The following is a 26,244-nucleotide window of genomic DNA, read 5'->3' as shown; positions in this document are numbered from 1 at the left end:
GGCATAATATTTTCAATAAATATGTAATATAATTAATGATTTTGTTATTAAATTCTCAATTGGGATTTTGGTAGAACTAACCGAAAATAGCGGGTATAGTTTCTGGGCTCTTGTGGGTCGCAGTACTGAAAGTGCACGTGGAGTTTTGTTTCGCAGTTTTGGGTCTTTCATCGGTAATAGTAGCAAGAACAGTACTGAAAGTGCACATGTAGTTTTGATTCGCAGTTTTGGGTCTTTCATCTGTGATTGTACAAAGATCGTTCACAGAATTATGCAAGAGGTATATAAATTGCTAAATGATGAATGTAATGTGCAAGAAAAGGATGAACGATTACAAGTACACAATAGTTTCGGGTACTTTTATCAATTCGCCCTTAAGAATCGCATAGAAACTTTCATTGAAAGTGGCTTATCACCGAAGAATTCGCCGGTACCTGTCTTACAGGGAACCGTCTACATGCACAAAGTGTATATAATTCGCTAATTTTAACCCTAATACACAATTTTCTTTACTTTTCCCTTATTCACCAATTTCGAGTTGTTACGTTTAAGAACACAAAGCACGTTGGTACATACGAACAACTCTCCTCGTTTTCCCCTTCTTTTATACGAGGAATAGCCGTTTCATTTTTATTCGCGTGTGAACCGGTATTTAGTTGGCAATAATGTTTGCTTTTCGAGTTGACGCTTTGGAGTTGTAGAAAACAATTTTGGAGTATTAATTGAGTTTTTATTGCAAACGAATGGTATGGATTCAATATAACGCAATTGTAAAATTGATTTTTCTGAATTTGTGAAGTGAATCAATGTTTCTACAATTTAATACAAAAAGAGAGAGTTTTAACTTCTAATATTTGATTTTAGAATTCCTGTGCGCTGATTACTTATTTCTAACTTGTGATATGAACACCATCTGATTTTACCGATCAATGATTCGCCAATAATAACAAATATTTTTCATATGTTAAACGGTAAAAACACCTAAATAAAATAATTATCTATAATTACAAAAGTTGTCGCGTGCATTTTTTGGTCTTGGTACATTATGTGTTGTAGTTCTTAGTTACTTCTCCAATTCAATTTATGTTAAATTTAATTTAGCTGAAATTTTACTCGATTGCCAATAAGACAAGGAGTAATAACCTGATTAGAATATTGTAATAATGAAACAGGGTTGGTGAGTTCGGCAATTTGTTTGAAAAGTGCATATACTGTACTAAAGAGAAATTATGCGACATTTTCTGTGTGAAACTAGGTTGGCGAGATTTTAGTTAATGGGGTTAATTAGCACAAAATAAACACCTTTTGAGAATAAAAAAATTTATATCTCGCTCCGTTTACGAGATATTCTCACATGAATATCGGATTATAGCGGTTATCCAAAATAATCCTAAGCCGAGCCAACACCGGGGATTATCAAAGAGGTGGAAATTGAAAGTTCTTTCCCGTAGATCTACATTTGGCATTGGAGGCTTTCGGTTGCGTTTCAAAAAAAAAATAACCGCTATAATCCGATATTCATGTGCGAATGTCTTGTAAACAGTGCGAAATATAAATTCTTTTACCTTTAAAAAGTGTTTATTATTTATTTATTTTTTAATTTTAATGTTTATTCTATGGCGGTACATCGCATAATTGGTTACATCGCATTTGGCATCAATAACAGTCTGATTTATGGTCCGAATGGATTCAACAAAATTGTGGGCTAAGTTAACTGTTAATTTAGACCAAAAATCGGTAATTTCGGTTATTATATCAATTGTCCTCTGATATTTAACGAAACCCCAAATATTTTCAATAAAGTTTAGGTCGGGGCACTGCGCAAGTCAACTTGATTTGCTTCACTTAAAAATTTTGTTAATAACGATCCTTTATGAAATGGAGCATTTCCTGTTCTAAAATTTTGTCAATAGTTGGAAAAGGCCGACTAACCACTACAATGGCATGGTCATGTGAATTCTGATATATCCGGATGATTTAGGGTCCTTAAATTAGTACCAAATCTCCAGAACTTAAGTAAGGAAAATTCTCCAAAAAATCATAATGTCACCTCCGACTCTATTTAGCGCCTAAACTGCATATTTCTTCTTTTCACGTGGTAAATGCATAAATCGTTTACTAAACAAGCCCTAGAACCGAAATTCAGCATTATCTGCCCACGACAGGCTCCAGGATCTAATTTAAGGCAAATGACAGCCATATCGCTTTTTTATTTTCGGCAATATTGACTAATTTTCGCAAAACGTCAGGTATTTATGTTAACTTTTTAATAACCTGAACAGTATAGCATCATTGACTGTTCATGCGTTATGCTAATTCGATGGTGCTGCAATATTAAGAGGACTAATTGTGGGAATTTGTATGACAGTTCCTACTAATCTTCTACATTATGTTTGAGTTATCACAGGTTTCTGCCCAGTTCTCTTTAAGTATACTTGCAATTGTTCGCCTCCTTCATTTTAGTGACATTATAAACAGTATTCCTTTAAATTCTATAAATTTTAACTAACTCCAAAGCCGAAATACTAGTCTTTAACTTAGTAACAGTCTCCGATCTAGTTATAATCCATAATTTCTTTGGTTTCGGCATTTTATTTAAGTTTTATATTTTAAGGCTTTGTTAGTTAGTTATGAATGCAATAGAAGCCAATCACTACTCTTGCTTAAACCAAATCCAAGAATAAAGGCTAAGACGCGGTGTGTAAATACTGACGCAAACAAAATGTGTTTAAATACTTTTCAGTCGCTCAAGAATAGATCAATGTTTACAACAAAATAGTATTTTGTTACCCTGGGACAACTAAAACAACAAGCAAAAGCTTTTTGTATGAAATTTACAAAAAAACGTTGGATGTGTAAATAATTTTAACTACCTATGTATGTTTATCTGAGAGAGTTACAATCCGTAATATTTCCTGACCGTCGACAAAAAAGGGAACCACTTGCACACACCAGAGACCAAGAAAAAAGGTCCAAAGATGTCTGACTGACAATCAGTAGCTACTGTTTTATTGTATCTGTTAGAAAGGTCACTCGCAAAATTGCCAAAATTTCGTGCGACACTTTGTTTACTCTTTAGTTTCGAGAAGCGTTCATACCTGTCGTTTTCTTGGAATAAATATTATTTATTTAGTTATCGTGTTACCCATTGGTTGTAACTAATAAATGCCTTTATTATCCGGTAGATTAGTTTTAGCTCTCTCATAGCTTTGGCGCAAATGTTTAATAGCAGATGTTGTTTCATATTCGTATCGTAGCATGACAGTTTCATGAAACTTGAAAAATGCACTCCTCCTTTGATGCAGTGAACTCCTTTGTAAGAGCCAAAAAATAAATGTTTGCACTTTGGACAAGTTTTCGAGCAGTTAAGCGCTGTACACGTCCAGTTATTTTTGTTTTAGATACTCCTCCTAGGTTTGGTTGCAGTCTTTCATTTAAACAACCTTTTGAAGACTTCGGCGAACAGTTCTTCTGCTAATCGAAATCTTCTAATAACTCTCAGTTTTAAAGCGATCCCACAAGATGATATGTTCTATCACCCAATTTTCCCTTGAACTGCTTCTATAGAAATTTTTAGAAATTCTTCGATGGAGGACCACCTCTATTACAAATTTCGATAATGGTCAGATCGCAAAATCAAAGTATTAGGTTGTCAAATATCCGCTTTTTTGTCTTTTAAATTTCGGCTATGTATAAAGCGCTACAGACCTTATATCTGACAATACTATACATCTTTGAAAGGACATAACCTACAAAACGACGATATGCATGATTAGTTTCAACAGTTATAGGCGTGTAAACATGGAGTTCACTAACTCCGAAATTCGCGCTGTTTTAAAGTTTTCCTACGTTAAAGGCAGATCCGCAATAGAAACGTTCCGTGAGTTTAATAGTGTTTTGGGGGAGTGGGTGAAAACGACACCATGGATAAGCCAGCCGGCGGAAGACCTTTGACGACGAATACCGATCAAATCATGGAAAACATCGAGTTAGACCGGCATGTGGCATCTCGTGACATCGCCCAGGAGATGGGAGTTAGTCACCAAACACCTGTTTCACCTGTTCCTGTCCATAGCGAAACGAAACGGCGCATATTTGTACTAAATCCGATTACTGTAACAATTTTTATAAAGCATTGAATAAAGATAAAAAAGCGGAATGACAACATAATATTACTCTTTAATCTTTAACCAGGCAGCATCTAGAATGAAAATTAGATTAAAATCGATTCTCTTCAATCGTTGGAAAAACCATGTAAAAAACAAGTTAAGTAGACATTACTTACTTAATTCAGCTTTTTTTCGTTACAGCGTTATAACTACAATTGATGGATCATCCCGAACAGTTTGTAAAACGCGGCCTGAATGGGGCATATGAAATTACAAGTTCGAATGCCACACTAAAGGAAAATTCAACTGAAAGTGGATGCAGTGCTGTTTGGACAAAAGACGTGAGCAGTAGCGACGTGAACTATGATAACGATAGAGAAATACAAAATAAATCAATAAGTGAAATAGAAACGAATAATAAATCGCTTATTTGTGGTATGGATAGTCTAAAGAAGGTTGGACCACTTGTACCGCCAAAACCTTATAAGAAGAAACAAGACTACTCCGAGGTATGTATATAACTCAACGACATTATAAATGAAATTTCAATCGAAAGAACTGTATTGAAAAGTTACTTATTGTTACTGGTGCATAGTTTTCGAAATATGTATTTCAATATTCTGTCGAGTCCTATTACTATTCTTTCATGTCTTTTTAGAACATAGCTGAAGGATCAAATTTAAGATATGATTTTGCCACAGCCTAAATGAGTCAAAAACCATATCTCAGGAACTACTGGACTAATTTCAATGAAATTTGGTCTATGATATTTTGATGCCATTCCAATATTTTCATGTCATTCTAAAAGGACATGAAAAAATAGTACCAAAAACTTAATAACAAACATGTAATCCAAAAGTGAGTTTTATTTTGAGCAAAAAATATAAAAATCGTATAAATTCGACCAAAAAAAATAAGGTGTCTTCATTTAATCATGTATATCTCACTGACCAGTTGAGCAAGCTTACTGCAAATTATAGAAAATTAAAGTGAATGAAATTTCCAAAAAAATATTGTCTACTCCATTTTTCCATAGGCCTTATAATTTCTGAGAAATTGATTAATCACTTCGAGTTTTAAATTTTTTTATGAAAAAATTAAAAAAATAAACTTTGGCAAGAAAAAAATTTTAAAACAAAAGATATTTTTTAAATTTTTTTTATTTTATATGAAGTCCTGTTTCTTTATAAAAAATTAAGCTACCAACGAACAAAATCCATGGATAAATAGGAAAGTTGTACATGATCATTTAAATATATCCAAGTCGCGCAAAGTCAATGTATCGTTTTAAGTTTTTATAAACTCATTTATTTATATATTAGTAATATATATTACAACAATGTTTTGTCGTTTATTTAGTTTAGGATCGGTTTCTCTTATGAGAAACCAACAGTAGTCACCCATGATACCGACGTCCCAGAAACCTTGGTATCAATTCTCAATTAATTTCATTTGCTGGTGAATCCTTTCGCCATGCTCGTCACTTTCATCTCCGAGATCTGCCGGAAAAAAACTTAAATGGGAATGCAGAAAATGAATTTTTAAAGACATATTTACGCCTGGAGAAAAAAGAAAATGACGAGCTTGATGTGCAATGGCGGAAGAATGATTTTTTCCTTCTTTACAAGTGGGACGTTTTTGATATTATCCACACCAATTGTAAATTCAACTCTTTCCGGCCAATCCTTAATGTAATAGTGGTCTTTACGAGCTCGGCTATCCCATTTGCAGAGAAAGCAGCAGTGTGTTGTGTAGCCACTTTGTAGGCGGCATAACATTCCAACGATTTTAAGATCGGCTCATATTTTCCAATCATGCTCTTCATATTTGATGAATTTTAACAATTTCTCCATTACCTCGTATGTTTCCTTCGTGTTTACTGAATGCGCGATCGGGATCGAGGGCTTTTTGTTGCCATTATGCAGTAATACGGCCTTCAAGCCGTAGCCAAAGTTTATTTTTTTTTTAATTTTTTCATAAAGAAATTTATAAACTCGAAGAGATTAATCAATTTCTCAGAAATTATAAGGCCTATGGTAAAATGGAGTAAACAATATTTTTAGGAAATTTCATTCACTTTAATTTTCTATAATTTGCAGTAAGATTGCTCAACTGGTCAGTGAGATATACATGATTGAATAAAGACACCTTTTTTTATCGAATAACGGTGAATTGCAAATGTCTCAAAAACGTATCTATAAAAAAAAATTATTCGATTTTCGAAAACAGCGAGCGATTCCACATACAAATTGGATAGTGGCATCCGTGGAACAAAAAACAAATTCAAATTTGTGATCCAGTGTTATTTATAATTTTTATTTTTTTTGCTCAAAAATAATGATTATATATGAATTGTATTTATCTGCTCAAAAATGATGATTATTTATGATTTTTTACAAATTACTCAAAATTAATCATTAACTGTGAAGAAAATTATAAAAATCTGTATTTAAAAAATCATTGTGGAAATGGATAGATCGTCCAAAAAGTATTACAATGACGTTATCGTTTTGTTTGTGTGACGATTCTAAGTGATTGATTTTTTTACTTAAAAATCGGAACGATAATCATTATTTACGGTCCCTGGTATAAACTATCGAATAAGCAAAAAATAAAAAAATCGATTTTTTGAAAATGTCGCACTGGTATAGGCCACTAGGACGATTGAAGCGAAATCTGGTTTTTAATATTCCCATTACGTCGCCTTTACACTGGACTTTATAAAAAACGCAACTACAAGCACCCCCTCTCTCTGTGGGGCGTTCTTTTGAGTGTTATTAACGCAAATAATCAACTTAGCAAAATACAATTTCAGGGTTGTTGTGGAATCTGATAGTTGTCGAAAAATTATAATTATTATTAAAATAAAAGATACGAACGCTAAATGTCATAATTACTGAATTTAACGAAAAAAATCAAAATATTCCAAGAAGTTCAAAAATAAATGAAAATACTTAATTCAGATTAGATCAGGGAAATATCTAACTTTATACATAAAAGTTAAACAATATATTTGTACATTTAATTATGTACATTTTTACATAAGTATAAATGAAACTTTTGACTTCCCTTGAGCATAAAGCGAATTACTGTATTCCCTAAAGTTTTCCTTTTCTCATTTGCTCTAATTTCATTTCCAAATAAAATAAAAGCTGAAATAATTTCTCATTTAATTCTTCGGGTTTAATGAATATTTTGAAGTAGTTATGTGATTAAAATTTATAAGATTCCAAAAAATGTGTCAAAAGGTTGTGCAGCTGATTCGAATATTGGTTTTGCTTATATTCATTCGAAAAGATGAAAATCCAATCAGATTCTGTGGCACTATTGAAAATCAGAATTGGCTTTCCATACTGACAATTAAACAAATCTGTCTTGGATTTCACAACTAGGGATGGCAAAAAATTTTTTTTAATCGATTAAATAATCAAATGATTAATTGCAAGATATAAAAAAATAATTGCAATTAATTGCAATTAATGTAAAAAAATCGATTAATCGATTAATTCCAATGTTTGCAACTTTGCGTAAAAATAAAACCAATAAAATATAGGAGACTATATTCTTATTTCAGACATTCAAATTGTGTTCGTATATACACAAAAAGAAAAACGGAAATAATATCAAAAAATCGTATTAAAAATTCATTTGTCTTAGCATAAAGGAATATATATTCCAGAGAACGGCATTTGCTGAATGAAAAACATTCGTACGCTCTTAACAGCCGAATAATCACACTGTTCGGATCAGCCGATCAAACTTGCCTGAGCTCACATTTTCGTTGTTGATTTTAAATTCACTCGTGTGTGTGCGATTTTTTGTTTCACTCCGAGTTTGTTCGGCTCGTGTTCAATATAATGATTTCGGGCGCTTGCTCATTTGGTTCAACAATCATTGTTTTGAACAAGAACAACACTCAACTCGCAAAAATCAACTCGTATGATTTTACTCATGCGCGCAGCAAGCGGCACTTTTTCTGCACAGATGAAATGTGAGAAGAAGAACAAGACAAGCTACAACTACAAACTGCATATAAATTGTTATGGTACATGCAGTCGTAACGCTCACATCGTGTCGTCTTGTCGCTAATTGTTTACTCATAATCGATCAACTCAAATTGAACCGAATGATGCTTTCGTCAACACAGGCTCATTTTATTGAACGCTGACTTTTGTTCAGTGAGTTGAATTGAGTGAGAAATTTTGAACCGAGGACTCAAAATCCAAAGAATGATGTGTACGGCAAATTGAGTTGATTTTTACTCATCACTCTGTTTTTTCAGTGAGTTGAGTTGAATGAAAAAGGTCGCGTATGAGTAAATCAAGAAAATAGTGATTTTTGCAGTTCTCTGATATATTCATTGAAGTCAAGCAAATTTAGAAGTCTGTTCAACCAAGTTTGAAGAAAAAGCAATTTCGATAAACGTATTGTTGTCAAACGATTGGGTATTTCGGTCGCAGTTGCTTTTGAGAAAAGCCGCTCAGCTGTTACTGAGGTACCAAGTAGATGACAATACTTTTTTGAAAGTCCGTACAGTTTGGGTAAACGGTTTTCATTTCTTCCCAAGCCTAAATAGTGTTTCGACTTAGTTCTAATACCTGACAATTCAAATAAAAGCTCAATTCATCTTGTGGAGATGTAAAATCGTTGTCCTTCCTCCTTCGTTTGTGCACTAGAGTGCACAAAATGGTGTCAGTGTCATCATCACTTAGGGAAACATTGTTTTTACTCCTAGATTGCAGAGTCTAATTTGTACACATATATTTATATATAACTAGAAGAAATTTAAAATGTAATACCGATTGCTCCAACTTACCACCAATTTCCAGGCTACAGTTGCATGCTTTAATTTTAAATGCTGCAACATATTTGATATGTTATTAGAAAATTTTAAATTTTTGCAGCAAAGTTGACATTTAACGTAGTTATTGCCCTTTCATGCCAAATGTTGCCTATAGGCAACATTGTACTTATCGGCTTCTAACTCTCGTTATTTAAATATTTTTGACCAGCGGTTTTTTCAATTATGTAGACTTATGTGTTGTGCAAGCTTACAGTTACATTTTTTGTAATGAGCTGTGCACTTATTCATTCAGTAGGCCTTCTCCGCAGAGTGGAATTGTCAAAATCGGTTTCGCGAAAAAGTTATACTGAAGTGTTTATACAAAAAGTGCTCAAAAACATAAAAAAATTGTTTTATTTTAAAACAAAATGAACTATATAAATAAGTAAAGATAAGAGAGTTATTTAAAAAAAAATTTCACGAAAAAAGTGTTCAGTTTTTTTATAATAACCTAATTTGTGCCTATAAGCAACATCCTGTAACTAATGAACCAGGATACATAGGACTTTGAAATTTTTATCACTTCATATTTGAGTTAAGACTAATATATATCTGTCCTAAAAAAATGTTAGCTCCGCTCATTTTAATTCTGACATTAAAGGGTTAAAAAAATGTCCTCACTTCGCTTTTAACTGGCGCCATTGCTCTTCAAACAACTTAACGTAAAATGCGTTTGACTTAACTGTAAATGCAGTGTTACCAGACATTCATTTGTTGATATGAAACTACCTCGACATATTAGAATTTAACTATGTTTACACCGTTTGCAATTTCGACCCCTGTAGCTAACTTAGATGAACATAAAATGTATTAAATTTCAAAATGCTGTTTGCGCTTATTTTGCAATTACTCGAGTAATAGTCGAGTAATTTGAAAAGGTGTTTCGATGCAATTAAATCGTAAATTGAATGAAAATAATCGATTAATTTAATCTAATGATTAATCGTTGCCATCCCTATTCACAACACCAGTGCATATCTGCTCACATTTAAAAAAAAAGATGGATTAAAAAAAGTGGATTTATTTTAACCTGAATTTATATTATTATCGCCAGGAATGATTGATTCAGTCAAATTTGAATCATTTAATTTTATAGGGTCAATAGAAGAATTAATATTTTTTAAACTTTAAAGAACTCAAAAAGAAACAAAATTAAAACGTACATCTGTAGTAAAACTTATGGTTTTTAAATTTACCATCCCACTACACTATTTTGATATACAGTAGCGGACAGTGAAATCCGGACAACAATTCGATTTGTATTTAACGGGCGATTGTGACCGAACAGTGTATTTTACTGCCGAAAGGCTTATTCTTTCACATAAACACGTGTTCGGTACACGTTTTAAAGCAACTTTTAGTTACTTTTTTAAGAGTTTAATAATTTATTTTGTGCTTGTGCTTCGGTAAAGATTTAATATGCCGAATTTCAAAAAAAAAAATGTCCGAAATGCAAAAAAGTAATATTTTGATTTTGGGAAAATAAAAACTGACAATTCATGAAATTAGTAATAGATTTGGCTTCAGCAAGTTCTCCGTCGGAGAATTCTTAAAAAAAAAATCGATAGAACCAGGTCTCTTAAGAAAAAACTGGCTCTGGATCAAAGAAGAAGACAAATTCAAAGGAGAATCGAGTGACGGAAAGCATTTGCTTCAGGAATCGCTTCAAAACTGCAGAGGATGTTAAAGTGAAGTTATTTCAAGATGTCGGTGCAGAAATTTGCACAAGAACCGATCGTTGAAGGCTTCAAGATGTTGATTTGAACGCTCTTCGGCCCGCCAAAAAACGACTTTGGTCCTCAAACATGCATCGAAACCGTATACGATGGGCAAAAGATCATGAAAATTGGAGTCATCTTGATTGGCGAAATGTTCTCTTCTAGTATGAATCAAAATTTAACCCTTCTTGTAGCGACGGCATGTCGTACTTAAGGCGGAGAACTTGTGAGTAGTTCAAGGACGAATGTCTTCAATGAATCGTTAAGCAGGGAGGCCGCCTAATGGTCTGGGGATGCTTTTTTTACCATAGCCTTTCACAACTAGTCCTAATAGATGGAACTGTCATCGGGTTGAAGTACCAGGAGACACTTAAAACGAATTTAGTACCCTTCATAGAGGACCATTTTTCATAAGCGGATGTCTTTATTTTTCAGGATGACTCTGCGCCATGCCAGCGTGCCAAAATTGTAAGTATGAATTTTTTTGTTCATCTAGAGGTTATTGCTATAATTTAAATTACAAATTTTATAATTGTCCTTTCATTTTTCTTTCAGGTGAAGAATTATTTATAAAGAATCGGGGTTTCGACTTTATAGTGTTCAGGTATTAGTCCGGATTTCAATCAAATTGAGAACTTTTTGTTTATAATGAAGACTCAGATATCACAGAAGAGACCAAAAACTTTAGCAAAATTGCATAGAATTCTCGAAGATGTGTGGTATAACGGTATCGCAGCAGGAACATTACAAATTCTGATAAATTCAATGGAAGAGCGGATAAATTCTGTTATAAAAAACAAATTAGGTTCGACAAAATACTAATTATAATGTTTTTGTATCAAATAATGTTCCCCTTAAATAATACTAAAAAAATATTTCTTTAGCGTAAAGAACAAAAAAGATATCACTGTTTATATTGTTAGCTACCAAAATGATAAAATATCTAAAATTAATTAAAATAAATGGAAGTATAAGTGCAATCAACAACACTGACTTTGTTTACACTTAATACTCAATTATTCTACATATATTATTGTTTTAAAATAAAAAGTTTAAACATTTGGCTAAAATAATATGAAATAACTACGATTTTTTAGTTGTCCGGATTTCACTGTCCGCTACTGTATGTAGATACCATGGTTATAAAGCATGAATCTTACTGAGTCTATGGCTTGTACACAATTTCGATTGAATAACGGATATTAAATTCATTTGCAACCATTTTTTAAAATAGTTTTGTTATTATGTGAAAAGGTTTTTGAACTTCGCAAACTGTAGAAGTATAAATTGTTCGGCTCGCCCGAACTTTGCACTTACTTAATTTATGTTAGTTGGATAGGTTAGGTTAGTTTGATAGACCAGAAACAGTTCGGTCACATCCAGGCACTGGTGTTCTTTTTAGCGAAAGGTGTCTCCATGTGCAGATTTTGTACTTCCTTGCAAAAACAAGTAAGTTTAATTTTTTCCGCATTCAACACCAGATCGGTCACATCCAGGCACTGGTGTTCTTTTTAGAGAAAGGTGTCTCCATGTGCAGATTTTGTACTTCCTTGCAAAAACAAGTAAGTTTAATTTTTTCCGCATTCAACACCAGATCCGCTTGCGTTGCCCAATTCTGGACAGTATCAAGATGATATCATGATATTGATGTCGATGTATTTCTGGCTTAAAAGTCCGAAATGTGTTATTTACAATAAGGCTACATTGTGAATCTACTTTAATTCCAGAATTTAACAATTGGTAGAACTGCATAATTCCGGGTGACATTTGGCATTTCGAAATCTTCATAAAAGTAAAATAAAATATATTCACATTCTTTCAGAAATCGAAGCCGTTATTGACCTACCCCTTGTCTTCAACTATTCATAATAATAAATTTGATCAAATCAATGGCATTTTTATGAAATTCTAATTTATTTATTCATAGTTCGAATTATTATTTTCCCTTCTGTCATCCTATATCTTATACCTTGATATTCCTTGGGATTCTTAATTTTTTCAATGAATATGTTTATTTAGATACAACAAAATTTATTTGTTTTCACACCATATTTACTGCTGAATGACTAATAGTATAAGTAAATGACGGTTGATCAATTGGTTGGCTTTGAGCCAAAATAGTTTTATTATTTGGTGTTGTTGCTGTTGTTGCAACGATTATCTATCCCTACCGAAATGGAAAGCATAAATCGAGTTGTCGTCGAGGTCATCTAACGGGAGGCCCAGGAAACATGCTGTTTCGACGGGGTCAGACAAAGGGAATGGGGTATTAGATGAGTAGGGTTCGTTGGGCATGCAAAAAGGTGGTTAGTGTCATGCGGGGACTCGTTGCATGCAGGACTTGTATTTAGTATGTCGGGGTTCAGTGTGCATACGTAGGAGTTTAACCTGCTACATAGGAGTTTAACCTGCTACATAGGAGTTTAACCTGCTACATAGGAGTTTAACCTATCCAGGTCGAAGTTGCGCAAGGGTCACTATGGTTTCACTCAAGCAACTCGAGCTCTTCGTCTGCTAAAGGTGGTGGTTTGGTTCCAAAGATGCCATTCACTGGAAGAGAGTCAAGGAAGATGTTAATAGCTCCACTGCTTCCGCGGTCTGTTCAAGATCGTCGACGTATTGTAGGTGTGACCTCTTGGTGCACCTGGGGGGCGGTTCTGCTTCCGGCAAGTGACTACATGGGTGATTCCTACGAAAGCACCCTAGTAGAAACTGCTTGGTAAGCAGTTCATTATCCTCTTTAATAGACAGCATAGTGGCCTCATTGTGCAAATGTGCTTCTGGTGACATCAAGAGGTATCCTGTAGCTGTCCCGAGTGATGTGTTCTGAGACATCTGTATCTTTCTCTGCTGCGTGCCGCTGCATCCAGGCGACTATACCGGTGCTGGGTAATTTACGACCGGCCGGCCAATAGCCTTGTAAGTGACCAGCAACGTTTCTTGGGATTATTCACAGTCACAGCGAGAAAGTTTGAGGATGTATTCGTTCACTTTCGAACACATATCATCGATACCAGTGCCCGACGTCATTATCGTACAATGGTTGAGGGAGTTTACTGATGTAGAAATTAAACAGCAACGGGGAGAGGACACGGCACTGTGGAACTCCCTGTTTAATTTTCCTGAGTTTAGATGTTTTAGCTCGAAATAATACGGATGATTGCTGACCGCTCAGGTAGTTCATGATCCATCTCTTCAGTACTAGATTTAGTACTTACCGACTATAACAGGGTTAGATCGTCGAAAGGGCAGCCTTGGCCGATTAAAATCCGGGTCAACTCCGGTAACGTAGAACCGGCTGCAGTGGTATTTGGTGTGACTGCCTTTGACATCTCAAAAAGTTTAGAACCTTCTGGGTGTGCATTTGACAAGATCTAGGCATAGGTTTGGAGTTTGGTATGTTGTTCCACAAATCATTTACAGAGCTTCGCGTCTCAACCATTTTTGACGCCACAAATTTTTTATCAACGCAACTTCGCTTTAAATGGCCCCAGTAATTCTGAATTGTATAAAGATCAGGCGAATGTGGCGGATATTAAAAATACCCTCCTTTTTTGTTCTTTTCAACGTATGCTTAGGGCCGTTATCGTGCTGGTGTATGACTTCAGATTGTACTGGTTGCCATAAATTTAAGTTAAAGCTTTTAACCCATATTCCACTATGCAGACATGGTGACAGCATTCATATTTCATCGACCTTCACAAGTTTTCTAAAGCTTTCTAGAGCCAGACAAACCCATCCTTCCTCAAACCCTAACCCTACCCAACTTTTAATGTGAACATTATGTGCCTGTCAAACAGATTTTCATTCCAGACCAAGTGACGTTAATTAGAAATCATTTTTATTAACTTTTGCTTCATCGGATTAGGTACATAATTTTTGCTCCATGTTTAGGATTCTCTCGTCACTTTATGATTCCGTTGTGAAATTTTTTAATTTTTCGGCAATTTCAAACGCAATAGATTATGGCAGTCCATTAATAGTGGTTTTTGAATTTTGCACCACAATTAAAATAATTTTTTCGAATATTTTCCGGATCGTCACATTAGTTTTCTTTATAGTTTTCAAATCTTGATTCTCTTGCTCACCATCGTCAGATTCTATTTATAACCATTTTAATTTTCCGACTAAGTGTTTATTTTGTAAAAAAAAGCTCTTTTGTCACCAGAATAATGAATCTGTTTGAACTTAATTGCTAGATCCACTTAGTATTTATTGTTGCATTTTGTTGGTTTAAGTGCAAATAGAAAAGAAACTCTTATCTGAAATTTTTGGCATATAAACTAACTAACACGCATATATATATATATATATATATGTATAGATATATACGTGATCAATTAGTTGATACACTGTATATAACTATAACTGCCTCTCAGTTTACTGTGCATCATGTTGCCAGTGTGTAAAAATATTTGCTTATTTAGTTACTTAATTGGTTTGGGCTCACTGCAGTACATAAGTACATTGAAACAGCATATATGTAATATCGAATATGTCTATATATTGTAGGTGTCCACAGATATTATCACTGAACAAGTCTGTGAACCGCACTATTCCAAACAATTGCACGGTACAACGAATGTTTTGCATAAATCCTCACAAAGCACTACTTTAGATAATCCTGTCGTATTGGACCAACAATTAGCGGCTTTAGCGCATCATAAACGACAGTTAGAAAAGAAGGGTATTGCTTTGAAACAGCCAAAACAGCGAAATGATGAACAATTATCCGACGTTTTGCATTCCCCAAAATCTTCGCCTTGTTCGCTGGAAAGTGAAGATAGTCCTTATAACATAATTTTAAAAAACGGTCATATACCTTCAACGCATGTTGGTACCAAAGCAATGCATGCAAACATAACGGAGCTACCGAGAGTTGGTGAAAATATTATAAACACAAAATCCAGCAAATATATCGAACAAAACGCTGACATAAAACTAAGTAGAAATCAAGCGGATAATGAAATGGCACAAGCGGAAAGCAAAATCCATTCCAAATTCATTTGTAAAGAAAACAAAAATGGTATGTAAAAATACGTTTAAATATTTATCTAGTTTATTAATTATTTATAATAATTAACAAGGAATTTCTAAGTTGCGAGTGAACCGTACAATATACTTTGCTCTTTAAACTTTAAAAAATAGTGCTTGACAACTTCTTAGGGGAAATTGCGTGCGAAGGTTGGATTTATGTAATCAAAATCGAAATTAAGAATTTTAAGACTTGGTAGAACTACCAACCAACTTAAATTTGGCTTGCGTGCAATGGTTAGTTAAAATATCCCCTTAAGGTGGGTTTAAGCGGCTGAACATACATTTTAGATTTTTTAATCTACTACTATTATAAAGAAGAACGATTTGTATGTATGTTTGTAATGATTAAACTCGACAGGAAAGATTTGTATGCATGTTTGTAATGAATAATCTCAAAAAGTACTGTGCCGATTTCAAAAATTCTTTCACTATTGGAAATCAACATTCACCCTGAGTAACATCTTCTATATATATACAAATGAAATGGTGTATAGTTGTAACGCTAAAAATCGGAAACGGCTGAACCAAATGAAATACTTCCTTTGGGGGATTTGTTTGTTATTACCACGCGCAGGTCATGTCTTAAAATCAGGACAAAATATTAAGGGGGCGTGGCACCTCCCATACAAATTGAATTTTTCAAGTCGAATATCTTCAAAAGTGTTTAAGGTAGGAACATGAAACTGAATTTTTCAAGGTGAATATCTTCAAAAGTGTTTAAGGTAGGAACATGAAAATTGGTATAGAGCTATAGGAAACAACACCATTCTCACCCATAAAACTTGGCGTTATCGAAAAAGAGGACGTGGTACCTCCCATACAATATTTAATTATTTTGGTTGTTAATCCACCATATATGTATTTATCTCATTTTCCACCTAGCACGACATTTTGGTTGTTTCTTGCTATTTTTGTTTATTTATCGGTGACAGTAGCGGTTATATCGTAATTTTGGTTGTGTTACGTGCTATTTTTGGTTTATAGAAATGGCAGTTTTATGAAACAAACACAAATTAAATTAAACGTCAATTTTGCTTTGCAATCGAACGCGCAAAATTTAGAGGGCAATAAAAATGCGCCTTGCTTTACTGATATATTGATATATTTTGTTTAAAAGGTGAGTTATTTAGTGAAAGTGATTTAGAGTGTTGGAGAATACCGATTTATGTACATTGGAATTTATCATTCAATTGATGTGCTTCCTTAGTTTAATTCATTCATTTTTGGAGTTTTCAGATGTAAGTTATTGGTCCGTAAAACCTTATATGAACTTATGCAAATGAATGATCATTTCCAATTAGATATTTGTTACGATGCCAAGAACCAGTACGTATGGTAACACTTCTCATAGTTCCCAGGCCGCAAGGAGAACACGAAATAGCAGAGCACGTCAAAGGGAAAGTGTAATTGAGAGGGTATCACCACGAAATAGACTGCTGGAGAATAGCACGCACCAGTTAGAAGATGTCAACCAAACATACAATCAGCAAGAACGATTGAGAAGACGGGAAGTTCACAATCAGCAAACACGATCGAGAAGAAGGGAAGTTCGTGCTCGCCAAAGTGATGAAGTAAGATCACAACATGCGATTATTCGACGACAACAGCGGCACATTGAACGGGCAGGTTTTTGATATGATCCAAACATTCAATATAGCGCATCTGTTTAAATCGGTCAGATGTCAGTAGTTTGTCAATATTGCAATGCAGTCAAATTTAAAAATGAACCGCCAGGGTTATGTTGCGCCGGGGGAAAGGTTAAATTGCCAGAATTGCTTCCACCGCCACAGCCATTGTTCCAGCTGCTTTACGGTGAATCTCCTCACACGAGCCATTTCTTAAAGCACACTAAAATGTACAACGATTGTTTTCAAATGACGCCGTTTGGCGATGAAATTGTCAATGAACAAAACTACAATCCAACGTTTAAGGTATCTTTGCCAAACAATATTCGACAGAGCTTTCCTCCAATTATACAGGTTTATGGGCAAATTTTTCATCTCGCTGGATCGCTGTTGCCGCATCCAGATCAAGAACACAAATATCTCCAAATTTACTTTCTGGGAGATTCACATGATGAAGTAAATCGGCGTTGTGCTATCTTCAATACAACGAAAAGAGAAATAATCGAACAATTGCAGCAAATGTTACACGAACACAATGACCTCATTAAACTGTTTACGATTTCGGTGGAACGTATGCCAACAGATGATCATAGTATAATCATACAAGCGGACAAAAGACCAACAGGGACACATGAAAGACAATATAATGCACCTATAGTTAGCGAAATATCAGTTGTTGTTGTCATATAGGTAATTTAAGCTTTTAGGTGTCGAGACAAATAAAAAAGTAAGTTCAATGAAGTTTTACGCATATCGATATATGATTCGCCAAAGCTACGACAACCACTTACTGATATATGGACGGTTATTTCAACAGTATGCAGTTGACATGTACGTTAAAGTTGAGACAGAACGACTTAATTACATGCGATACAATCAGTCGAAGTTGCGCTCTGAAGAGTATATTCACTTAAGAGATGCAATGAATGGTGATGCAGATATTACAGATATTGGTCGACTCTATATTTTGCCATCGACATACATTGGCAGTGCTAGACACATGCATTAGTACTCCCACGATGAGATGACTTACGTGCGCAATTATGGACGGCCGGATTTGTTTGTTACATTTACTTGCAATCCAAAATGGCCAGACATTTCTAATCTATTGCATCCCGGTCAATCACCAAGCGATCGCCACGACGTTACAGCACGCGTGTTTTAACAAAAACTCAGATGTTTGATGGACTTTATTACGAAACAACGTGTATATGGCACTGTTCGATGCTGGATGTACTTAGTGGAGTGGCAGAAGATAGGTTTGCCCCACGCACACATTCTTCTTTGGATGGTGGAGAAAATTACACCTGACCAAATTGATGACATAATTTCCGCCGAAATTCCTGATGTTGAAATAGATTCAGAGTTGCACGAAGTGGTGATGGCCAATATGGTTAATGGGTCATGCGGAGAACACGATCCATCTTCGGTTTGTATGTCGGACAGTAAATGCAATAAACGCTATCCTCGTGCGTTTATTTCGGAAACTCAAACTGGAAATGACGGATACCCTCTCTATCGGCGTCGTTCACCCGCTGACAATGGCAGAACATTCATCACTCAATTGAAAGGAAAGAATATCGTGGTTGATAACACATGGATCGTTCCATATTCGCCAATTTTGTCTAAGGCATTCAAAACACATATAAATGTTGAATATTGCAGTTCAATAAAATCAATTAAGTATGTTTGCAAATATGTCACCAAATGAAGCGATATGGCGGTTATTGGCATTGAACGAGATAAAATTAGCAAATTTCAAATGGGCAGATATGTGAACTGCAATGAAGCAATCTGGAGAATATTTTCATTTGCAATTCATGAACGCCATCCTACAGTTGTGCATCTGGCAGTTCAGTTGGAGAATGGCCAGCGAGTTTATTTCAACGCAGAGAACATAGTACAGCGAACGGAAATACCACCAGCAACTGTAGATGGTACCATTTGTGCAACATTTCGAGAAGCATGTCAACAATTGCAATTGCTTGAACACGACAGTCACTGGAATCAAACGCTAGCGGATGCAATAGCTTCTTCACCAGCCACTGCAGTTCGTACACTTTTCGCTATTATAATTTCGACATGTCAGCCTTCAAACCCGCGTCTATTATGGGATATGTACAAAGATGACATGGCAGAAGATATTTTGCATCGCCTGCGATTAGCGACGAGAAATGTCGACTTACAAATGAGCGCTGACATCTACAATGAAGCATTAGTCCTTATTGAAGATTTATGTTTACTAATGAGTGGAAAACTATTGATTGAAGTTCATATGCCGGCACCAAGTCGTCAAACAAGGGATTTAGTGAGTCGCGAATTGGAACGCGAGCGTGCTTACGATATTACTCACTTGCAACAACAAGTAACGGGTGATTTTTTTGAGGTTAGGATTTTCATGCATTAGTATTTGACAGATCACGTGGGATTTCAGACATGGTGTCAAAGAGAAAGATGCTCAGTATGCTTTGACATTTCATCATGAATGATGAAACGATCTGCCACAACGTCGAATTTTCAGTGAATGGGCCCTAGAAAAGTTGGCAGAAAATCCGCTTTTTTATCGACAAATTTTGTTCAGCGATGAGGCTCATTTCTGGTTGAATGGCTACGTAAATAAGCAAAATTGCCGCATTTGGGGTGAAGAGCAACCAGAAGCCGTTCAAGAACTGCCCATGCATCCCGAAAAATGCACTGTTTGGTGTGGTTTGTACGCTGGTGGAATCATTGGACCGTATTTTTTCAAAGATGCTGTTGGACGCAACGTTACGGTGAATGGCGATCGCTATCGTTCGATGCTAACAAACTTTTTGTTGCCAAAAATGGAAGAACTGAACTTGGTTGACATGTGGTTTCAACAAGATGGCGCTACATGCCACACAGCTCGCGATTCTATGGCCATTTTGAGGGAAAACTTCGGAGAACAATTCATCTCAAGAAATGGACCCGTAAGTTGGCCACCAAGATCATGCGATTTAACGCCTTTAGACTATTTTTTGTGGGGCTACGTCAAGTCTAAAGTCTACAGAAATAAGCCAGCAACTATTCCAGCTTTGGAAGACAACATTTCCGAAGAAATTCGGGCTATTCCGGCCGAAATGCTCGAAAAAGTTGCCCAAAATTGGACTTTCCGAATGGACCACCTAAGACGCAGCCGCGGTCAACATTTAAATGAAATTATCTTCAAAAAGTAAATGTCATGAACCAATCTAAAGTTTCAAATAAAGAACCGATGAGATTTTGCAAATTTTATGCGTTTTTTTTTTAAAAAAAGTTATCAAGCTCTTAAAAAATCACCCTTTACAAACAAATGTTCCACTGTTGAATGAACAGCAAAGCAGTGCGTACAATCAGCTAATAAATGCTGTAGATAGTGGAAACGGTGGCATATTTTTCCTCGATGCGCCCGGCGGGACTGGCAAAACGTTCCTATTGTGTTTAATACTAGCAGCAATACGTGGTCAAGGTGGTATTGCATTAGCTCTTGCATCTACCGGGATTGCTGCAACACTGTTAGAAGGTGGAAAAACGGCACATTCAGCATTAAAGCTTCCATTAAACTTGCAAATACACGAAAGTCCTGTTTGCAATATTTCAAAGCAATCGGCAATGGCACAAGTTTTAAAAAAATGTAAGTTAATCATATGGGATGAATGCACAATGGCCCACAAACGATAATTAGAAGCACTCGACCGAACACTGAGAGATTTGCGCAACAATAATCGTTGCTTTGGAGGAGTGACTTTAGACAAACACTTCCCGTGATTCCAAAATCAACAGCGGCGGATGAGCTAAACGCATGTCTGAAGTCATCGCATTTGTGGAGGTTTGTTAAAACTATTTCATTGACCATAAATATGCGAGTTTTGCTGTAAAACGATAGAACTGCGGAGGTTTTTTCAAAAGAGCTGCTGCGAATCGGAAATGGACAAGTTCCGATAGATCCTAGCAGTGGATTAATATCGATTAATAGTAGTAAATTATCCAGTGGAGTTCTTAAACTCTTTGATGCCGCCTGGAATGCCGCCTCATAATTTGCGTCTCAAAGTTGGGTCTGTAGTTATTATGCTACGGATTCTTCATGCTCCCAAACTGTGCAATAGTACTCGACTGATTGTGGCCAAGCTAATGGACAATTTAATAGTGGCAAGCATTTTGAAAGACCCGTTCAAGGGAGAGGAATGCTTTCTTCCCCGAATTCCATTAACTGGGAGCTGACTCTGAATATTTTGTGGAAATGAAAAATGATCAAAACTAATATTTAGTTATTTTCTGAACTAAATCAATCTTATGTTGATTTTTATAAATAATATGTTGTAACTTTTAACTATCCGTACCGCGTAACTATCCAATTACATTTTTATAGCTATTAAGCTTGGTATTTTGTATCAAGACAGTTTAATCTAGATCTTAATCTGAAACTGAAAATCGTCTCGCAAGTCATTCTCTTCGCGTCGCAATCGCGTGCCAGAGAGTCGAGTAACAATCGCTCGTAGCTGCTTGCTGAACAAAATTTCAAAACCTACCTAGTACGCGCTTGAGAGTCGAGTACGGATTTTACTTTTACATTTTACTTTTTTTAATGTACCCACACAAGAAACGGGAAAGGACATACATATATACCGGAGAGTGTGTATGTGTGTGCGAAGCTGGAACGGGCTGCTAGTATGTATGTATGTGATTGGCGTTCAACCGTTTAGCCGGTTATAGCCGGTTATAGCCGAATCGATGAGAGCGCGCCACTCCTCTCTTTCATTCGCAGTTCGGCGACAGTTGGAGATTCCAAGTGTAACCAGGTCGCTCTCCACCTGGTCCCTCCAACGGAGTGGAGGCCTTCCCCTTCCTCGGCTTCCTCCGGCGGGTACTGCATCGAACACTTTCAGGGCTGGAGTGTTTTCGTCCATTCGCACAACATGACCTAGCCAGCGTAGCCGCTGTCTTTTTATTCGCTGAACTATGTCAATGTCGTCGTATAACTCGTACAGCTCATCGTTCCATCGTCTTCGGTATTCGCCGTTGCCAATGTTCTGAGGACCATAAATCTTGCGCAAAATTTTCCTCTCGAACGCTGTAGTCTCATCTGATCTTGACATCGTCCAAGCTTCTGCACCGTAGAGCAGGACGGGAATGATAAGCGACTTGTAGAGCTTGATTTTGGTTCGTCGAGAGAGGACTTTACTGTTCAATTGCCTACTCAGTCCAAAGTAGCACCTGTTGGCAAGAGTTATTCTGCGCTGGATTTCGAGGCTGACATTGTTCGTGTTGTTGATGCTGGTCCCCAGGTATACGAAATTATCTACGACCTCGAAGTTATGACGACCTCGAACAGTGACGTGGGAGCCAAGATGCGAGTGCGCCGACTGTTTGCTTGATGACAGGAGATATTTCGTCTTGTCCTCACTCACCTCCAGACCCATTCGCTTCGCCTCTTTATCCATGCGGGAAAAAGCAGAACAAACGGCGCGGTTGTTGCTTCCGATGATATCAATATCATCGGCGTACGCCAGCAGCTGTACACTCTTGTAGAAGATTGTACCTTCTCTATTTAGTTCTGCAGCTCGTATTATTTTTTCCAACATCAAGTTAAAGAAGTCGCACGATACTGAGTCACCTTGTCTGAAACCTCGTTTGGTATCGAACGGCTCGGAGAGGTCCTTCTCAATCATGACGGAGCTTTTGGTGTTGCTCAACGTCAACTTACACAGCCGTATTAGTTTTGCGGGGATACCAAATTCAGACATCGCGGCGTAAAGGCAACTCCTTTTCGTGCTGTTGAAAGCAGCTTTAAAATCGACAAAAAGGTGGTGTGTGTCGATCCTCTTTTCACGGGTCATCTCCAAAATTTGGCGCATGGTAAATATCTGGTCTGTTATTGATTTTCCAGGTCTAAAGCCACACTGATAAGGTCCAATCAGTTTGTTGACGGTGGGCTTAAGTCTTTCACACAGTACGCTCGATAGAACCTTATAGGCGATATTTAGGAGGCTTATCCCACGGTAATCAGCGCAGATTGTGGGATCTCCCTTTTTATGGATTGGGCAGAGCACACTGAGATTCCAATCGTCAGGCATGCTTTCTTCCGACCATATTTTGCAAAGAAGCTGATGCATGCACCTTATCAGTTCTTCGCCTCCGTATTTGAATAGCTCACCCGGTAATCTATCGGAACCCTGCCGCTTTGTTGTTCTTCAGGCGGGTAATTGCTAGACGAATTTCTTCATGGTCGGGTAATGGAACATCTATTCCATCGTCATCTATTGGGGAATCGGGTTCGCCAACTCCTGGTGTTGTACTTTCACTGCCATTCAGCAGGTCGGAGAAGTGTTCCCTCCATAATCCCAGTATGCCCTGGACATCGGTTACCAGATTACCACCTTGGTCTCTACATGAGTATGCTCCGGTCTTGAAACCTTCGTTAAGTCGCTTCATTTTTTCATAAAATTTTCGAGCATTCCCTCTGTCTGCCAGCTTCTCAAGCTCTTCGTACTCACGGATTTCGGCCTCTTTCTTTTTTTATCTGCAGATGCGTCTCGCTTCCCTCTTCAGCTGTCGGTATCCATCCCATCCAGCACGTGTTGTGGTTGTTTGGAACGTTGCGAGGTAGGCAGTCTGTTTTCTCTCCGCTGCGAGACGGCATTCCTCATCGTACCAGCTGTTTTTTTGACTTTTCCGAAAGCCAATGGTTTCGGTTGCAGCGGTACGCAGTGAGTTTTAGATGCCGTCCCACGGTCCCCTTATACCGAGATGCTGATGAGTGCTCTCAGAGAGCAGGAGTGCAAGTCGAGTAGAGTATTTCATGGATGTCTGTTGCGATTGCAGCTTTTCGACGTCGAACCTTGTGTTTGTTGACGGGCATTCTTTGCTGCACAGAGGCGGGTGCGTATCTTCGCTGCGACCAGATAATGGTCCGAGTCTGTATTTGGTCCTCGGAGCGTACGAACGTCTAAAACACAGGAGACATGTCTTCCGTCTATCACAACGTGATCGATTTGGTTCCGCGTGTTTCGATCAGGAGACAGCCAAGTAGCTTGATGTGTTTTCTTATGCTGGAATCTGGTACTACTGACAACCATATTTCGGGCCCCAGCGAAGTCGATCAGCCTCTGGCCGATGGGCGATGTTTCGTCATGGAGGCTGAATTTTCCGGCTGTTGTGCCAAGGACACCTTCTTTACCCACCCTGGCGTTAAAATCGCCAAGCACGACTTTTACATCGTGGCGGGTGCGTTCTAGGCGCTCATAGAAAGCATCTTTGGTCACATCGTCCTTCTCTTCCGATGGGGCGTGGGCGCAAACCTCGCTTTTGTGCGGATTGTGGCTAGACGTTCATCCTCCGGGGTGAATGCCAGGACTCGGCGACGTAGTCTCTCTCCCACCACAAATCCAACACCAAATTTGCGCTCCTTTATATGGCCGCTGTAGTAGATGTAACAAGGACCCACCTTCTTCCGTCCTTGTCCGGTCCATCGCACTTCTTGGATGGCGGTAATGTCAGCCCTTAGTCGTAAGAGGACATCAACCAGCTGGGCAGAGGCACCTTCCCAATTAAGAGTCCGGACATTCCAGGTGCATGCCCTCAAATCATGATCCTTAGTACGTTTGCAGGGGTCGTCATCAAAAGGGGGGTGTCTCATCCGAGGCTTTCTTTTCGATTTTTCATTGGTGCTCCGTTTTTATGTGGTGGGTCCCAAGCCCTACGCACAACCGCAGAAGCGGGTTCGCCTTCTCACTTTAGCTCGCCTTCAAACGGATGTTAGTTAGCTACCCAGAGGATACTTGGTCTAAAACCGGAAGTCGTGAGCTGCTTGAATCATGTGGAGAAGAATCGTTTCTGGCCACTCCCAAGTGAATGATAATATATATATATAATTGACGTAGGAACCGCTTTAAGCGATTATTGGTGAATCCACCAGAGCGCGCCACTCATTCCTCCTTTTTTGCTTTTTGGCGCCAACTGGAAACATCAAGTGAAGCCAGGTCACTTTCCACTTGGTCATTCCAACGTGGTGGAGGCCGTCCTCTTCCGTGGCTTCCTCCAGCGGGTATTGCACCGAACACTTTTAGAGCTGAAGTGTTTTGATCCATTCGTACAACATAACCCATCCTGCGTAGACGCTGTCTTTTTATTCTCTGGACTATGTCAATGGCGTCGTATAAATCGTACAGCTCGGCGTCATCGTCTGCGATTTTCGTCATTGCCAATATTTAGGGGACCATAAATCTTGCGGAAAACCTTTCTCACGAAACCCCCAAAAGTCGTCTCATCGTGTTGTCATCGTCCACGCTTCTGCGCCGTACATCAGGACGGGAACAATGAGCGACTTGTAGAGTTTAATTTTGATTTGTCAAGAGAGGACTTTACTTTTCAATTGCCTACTCAGTCCAAAGTAGCACCTGTTGGCAAGAATGACGACTTCAAAGTTATGACTGTCAATATTAACGTGGGAGCCAAGACGCGAGTGCGCTGAATGTTTGTTTGATGACAGGAAATATTTCGTCTTGTCCTCGTTCACCTCTAGACCCATTCGCTTCGCTTCATTATCTAGACGGAAAAAGGCAGAACTAACGGCGCGGTTGTTGCTGCCGTTGATATCAATATCATCAGTATGCAGTCCGACTGTTGTGCCAAAGATACCTTCTTTACCCACAACAGCGTTGAAATCGCCAAGCACGATTTTGACATCGTGCCGGGGGCAGCGCTCGTAGAAAGCATCTTTGGTCACTTCGTCCTTCTCTTTCGTTGGGGCAAATTAGATATGTTGAAGAAGCTCGCTTTGATGCGGATTGCGGCTAGACGTCCATCCACCGATGTGAATGCCAGAACTCGGCGACGCAGTCTCTCTCACCACAAATCAAGCACCAAATTCACAAATCCGTCACCGTCCATCGCACTTCTTGTATGGCGGTGATGTC

General features: G+C 37.5%; 1 protein-coding gene across 3 annotated transcripts in view; it reads left to right on the top strand.

Moving 5' to 3' along the window:
* The first annotated feature begins 585 nt into the window (after nucleotides 1-585).
* Lpp_2 (Lipoma-preferred partner homolog) overlaps nucleotides 586-26,244 on the top strand; it is a 63,539-nt gene continuing 37,880 nt past the window's right edge. For 2 of the 3 annotated variants that reach the window (XM_054235351.1, XM_054235349.1), the window contains exons 1-3: nucleotides 586-746; nucleotides 4,311-4,618; nucleotides 15,183-15,696. In XM_054235351.1, the coding sequence (XP_054091326.1) occupies nucleotides 4,328-4,618; nucleotides 15,183-15,696 (805 nt within the window). In that variant the 5' untranslated portion in view covers nucleotides 586-746; nucleotides 4,311-4,327. Of the gene's footprint in view, nucleotides 747-864; nucleotides 972-4,310; nucleotides 4,619-15,182; nucleotides 15,697-26,244 lie in introns of all 3 variants that reach the window. The other variant, XM_054235350.1, reaches the window with a different exon arrangement.

Source organism: Zeugodacus cucurbitae, chromosome X, assembly GCF_028554725.1.
Source record: "Zeugodacus cucurbitae isolate PBARC_wt_2022May chromosome X, idZeuCucr1.2, whole genome shotgun sequence".
Classification (NCBI taxonomy): Eukaryota; Metazoa; Arthropoda; class Insecta; order Diptera; family Tephritidae; genus Zeugodacus; species Zeugodacus cucurbitae.
The sequence above is the reverse complement of the archived record's forward strand: the minus strand, read 5'-3'. Positions and strand labels throughout refer to the sequence as shown.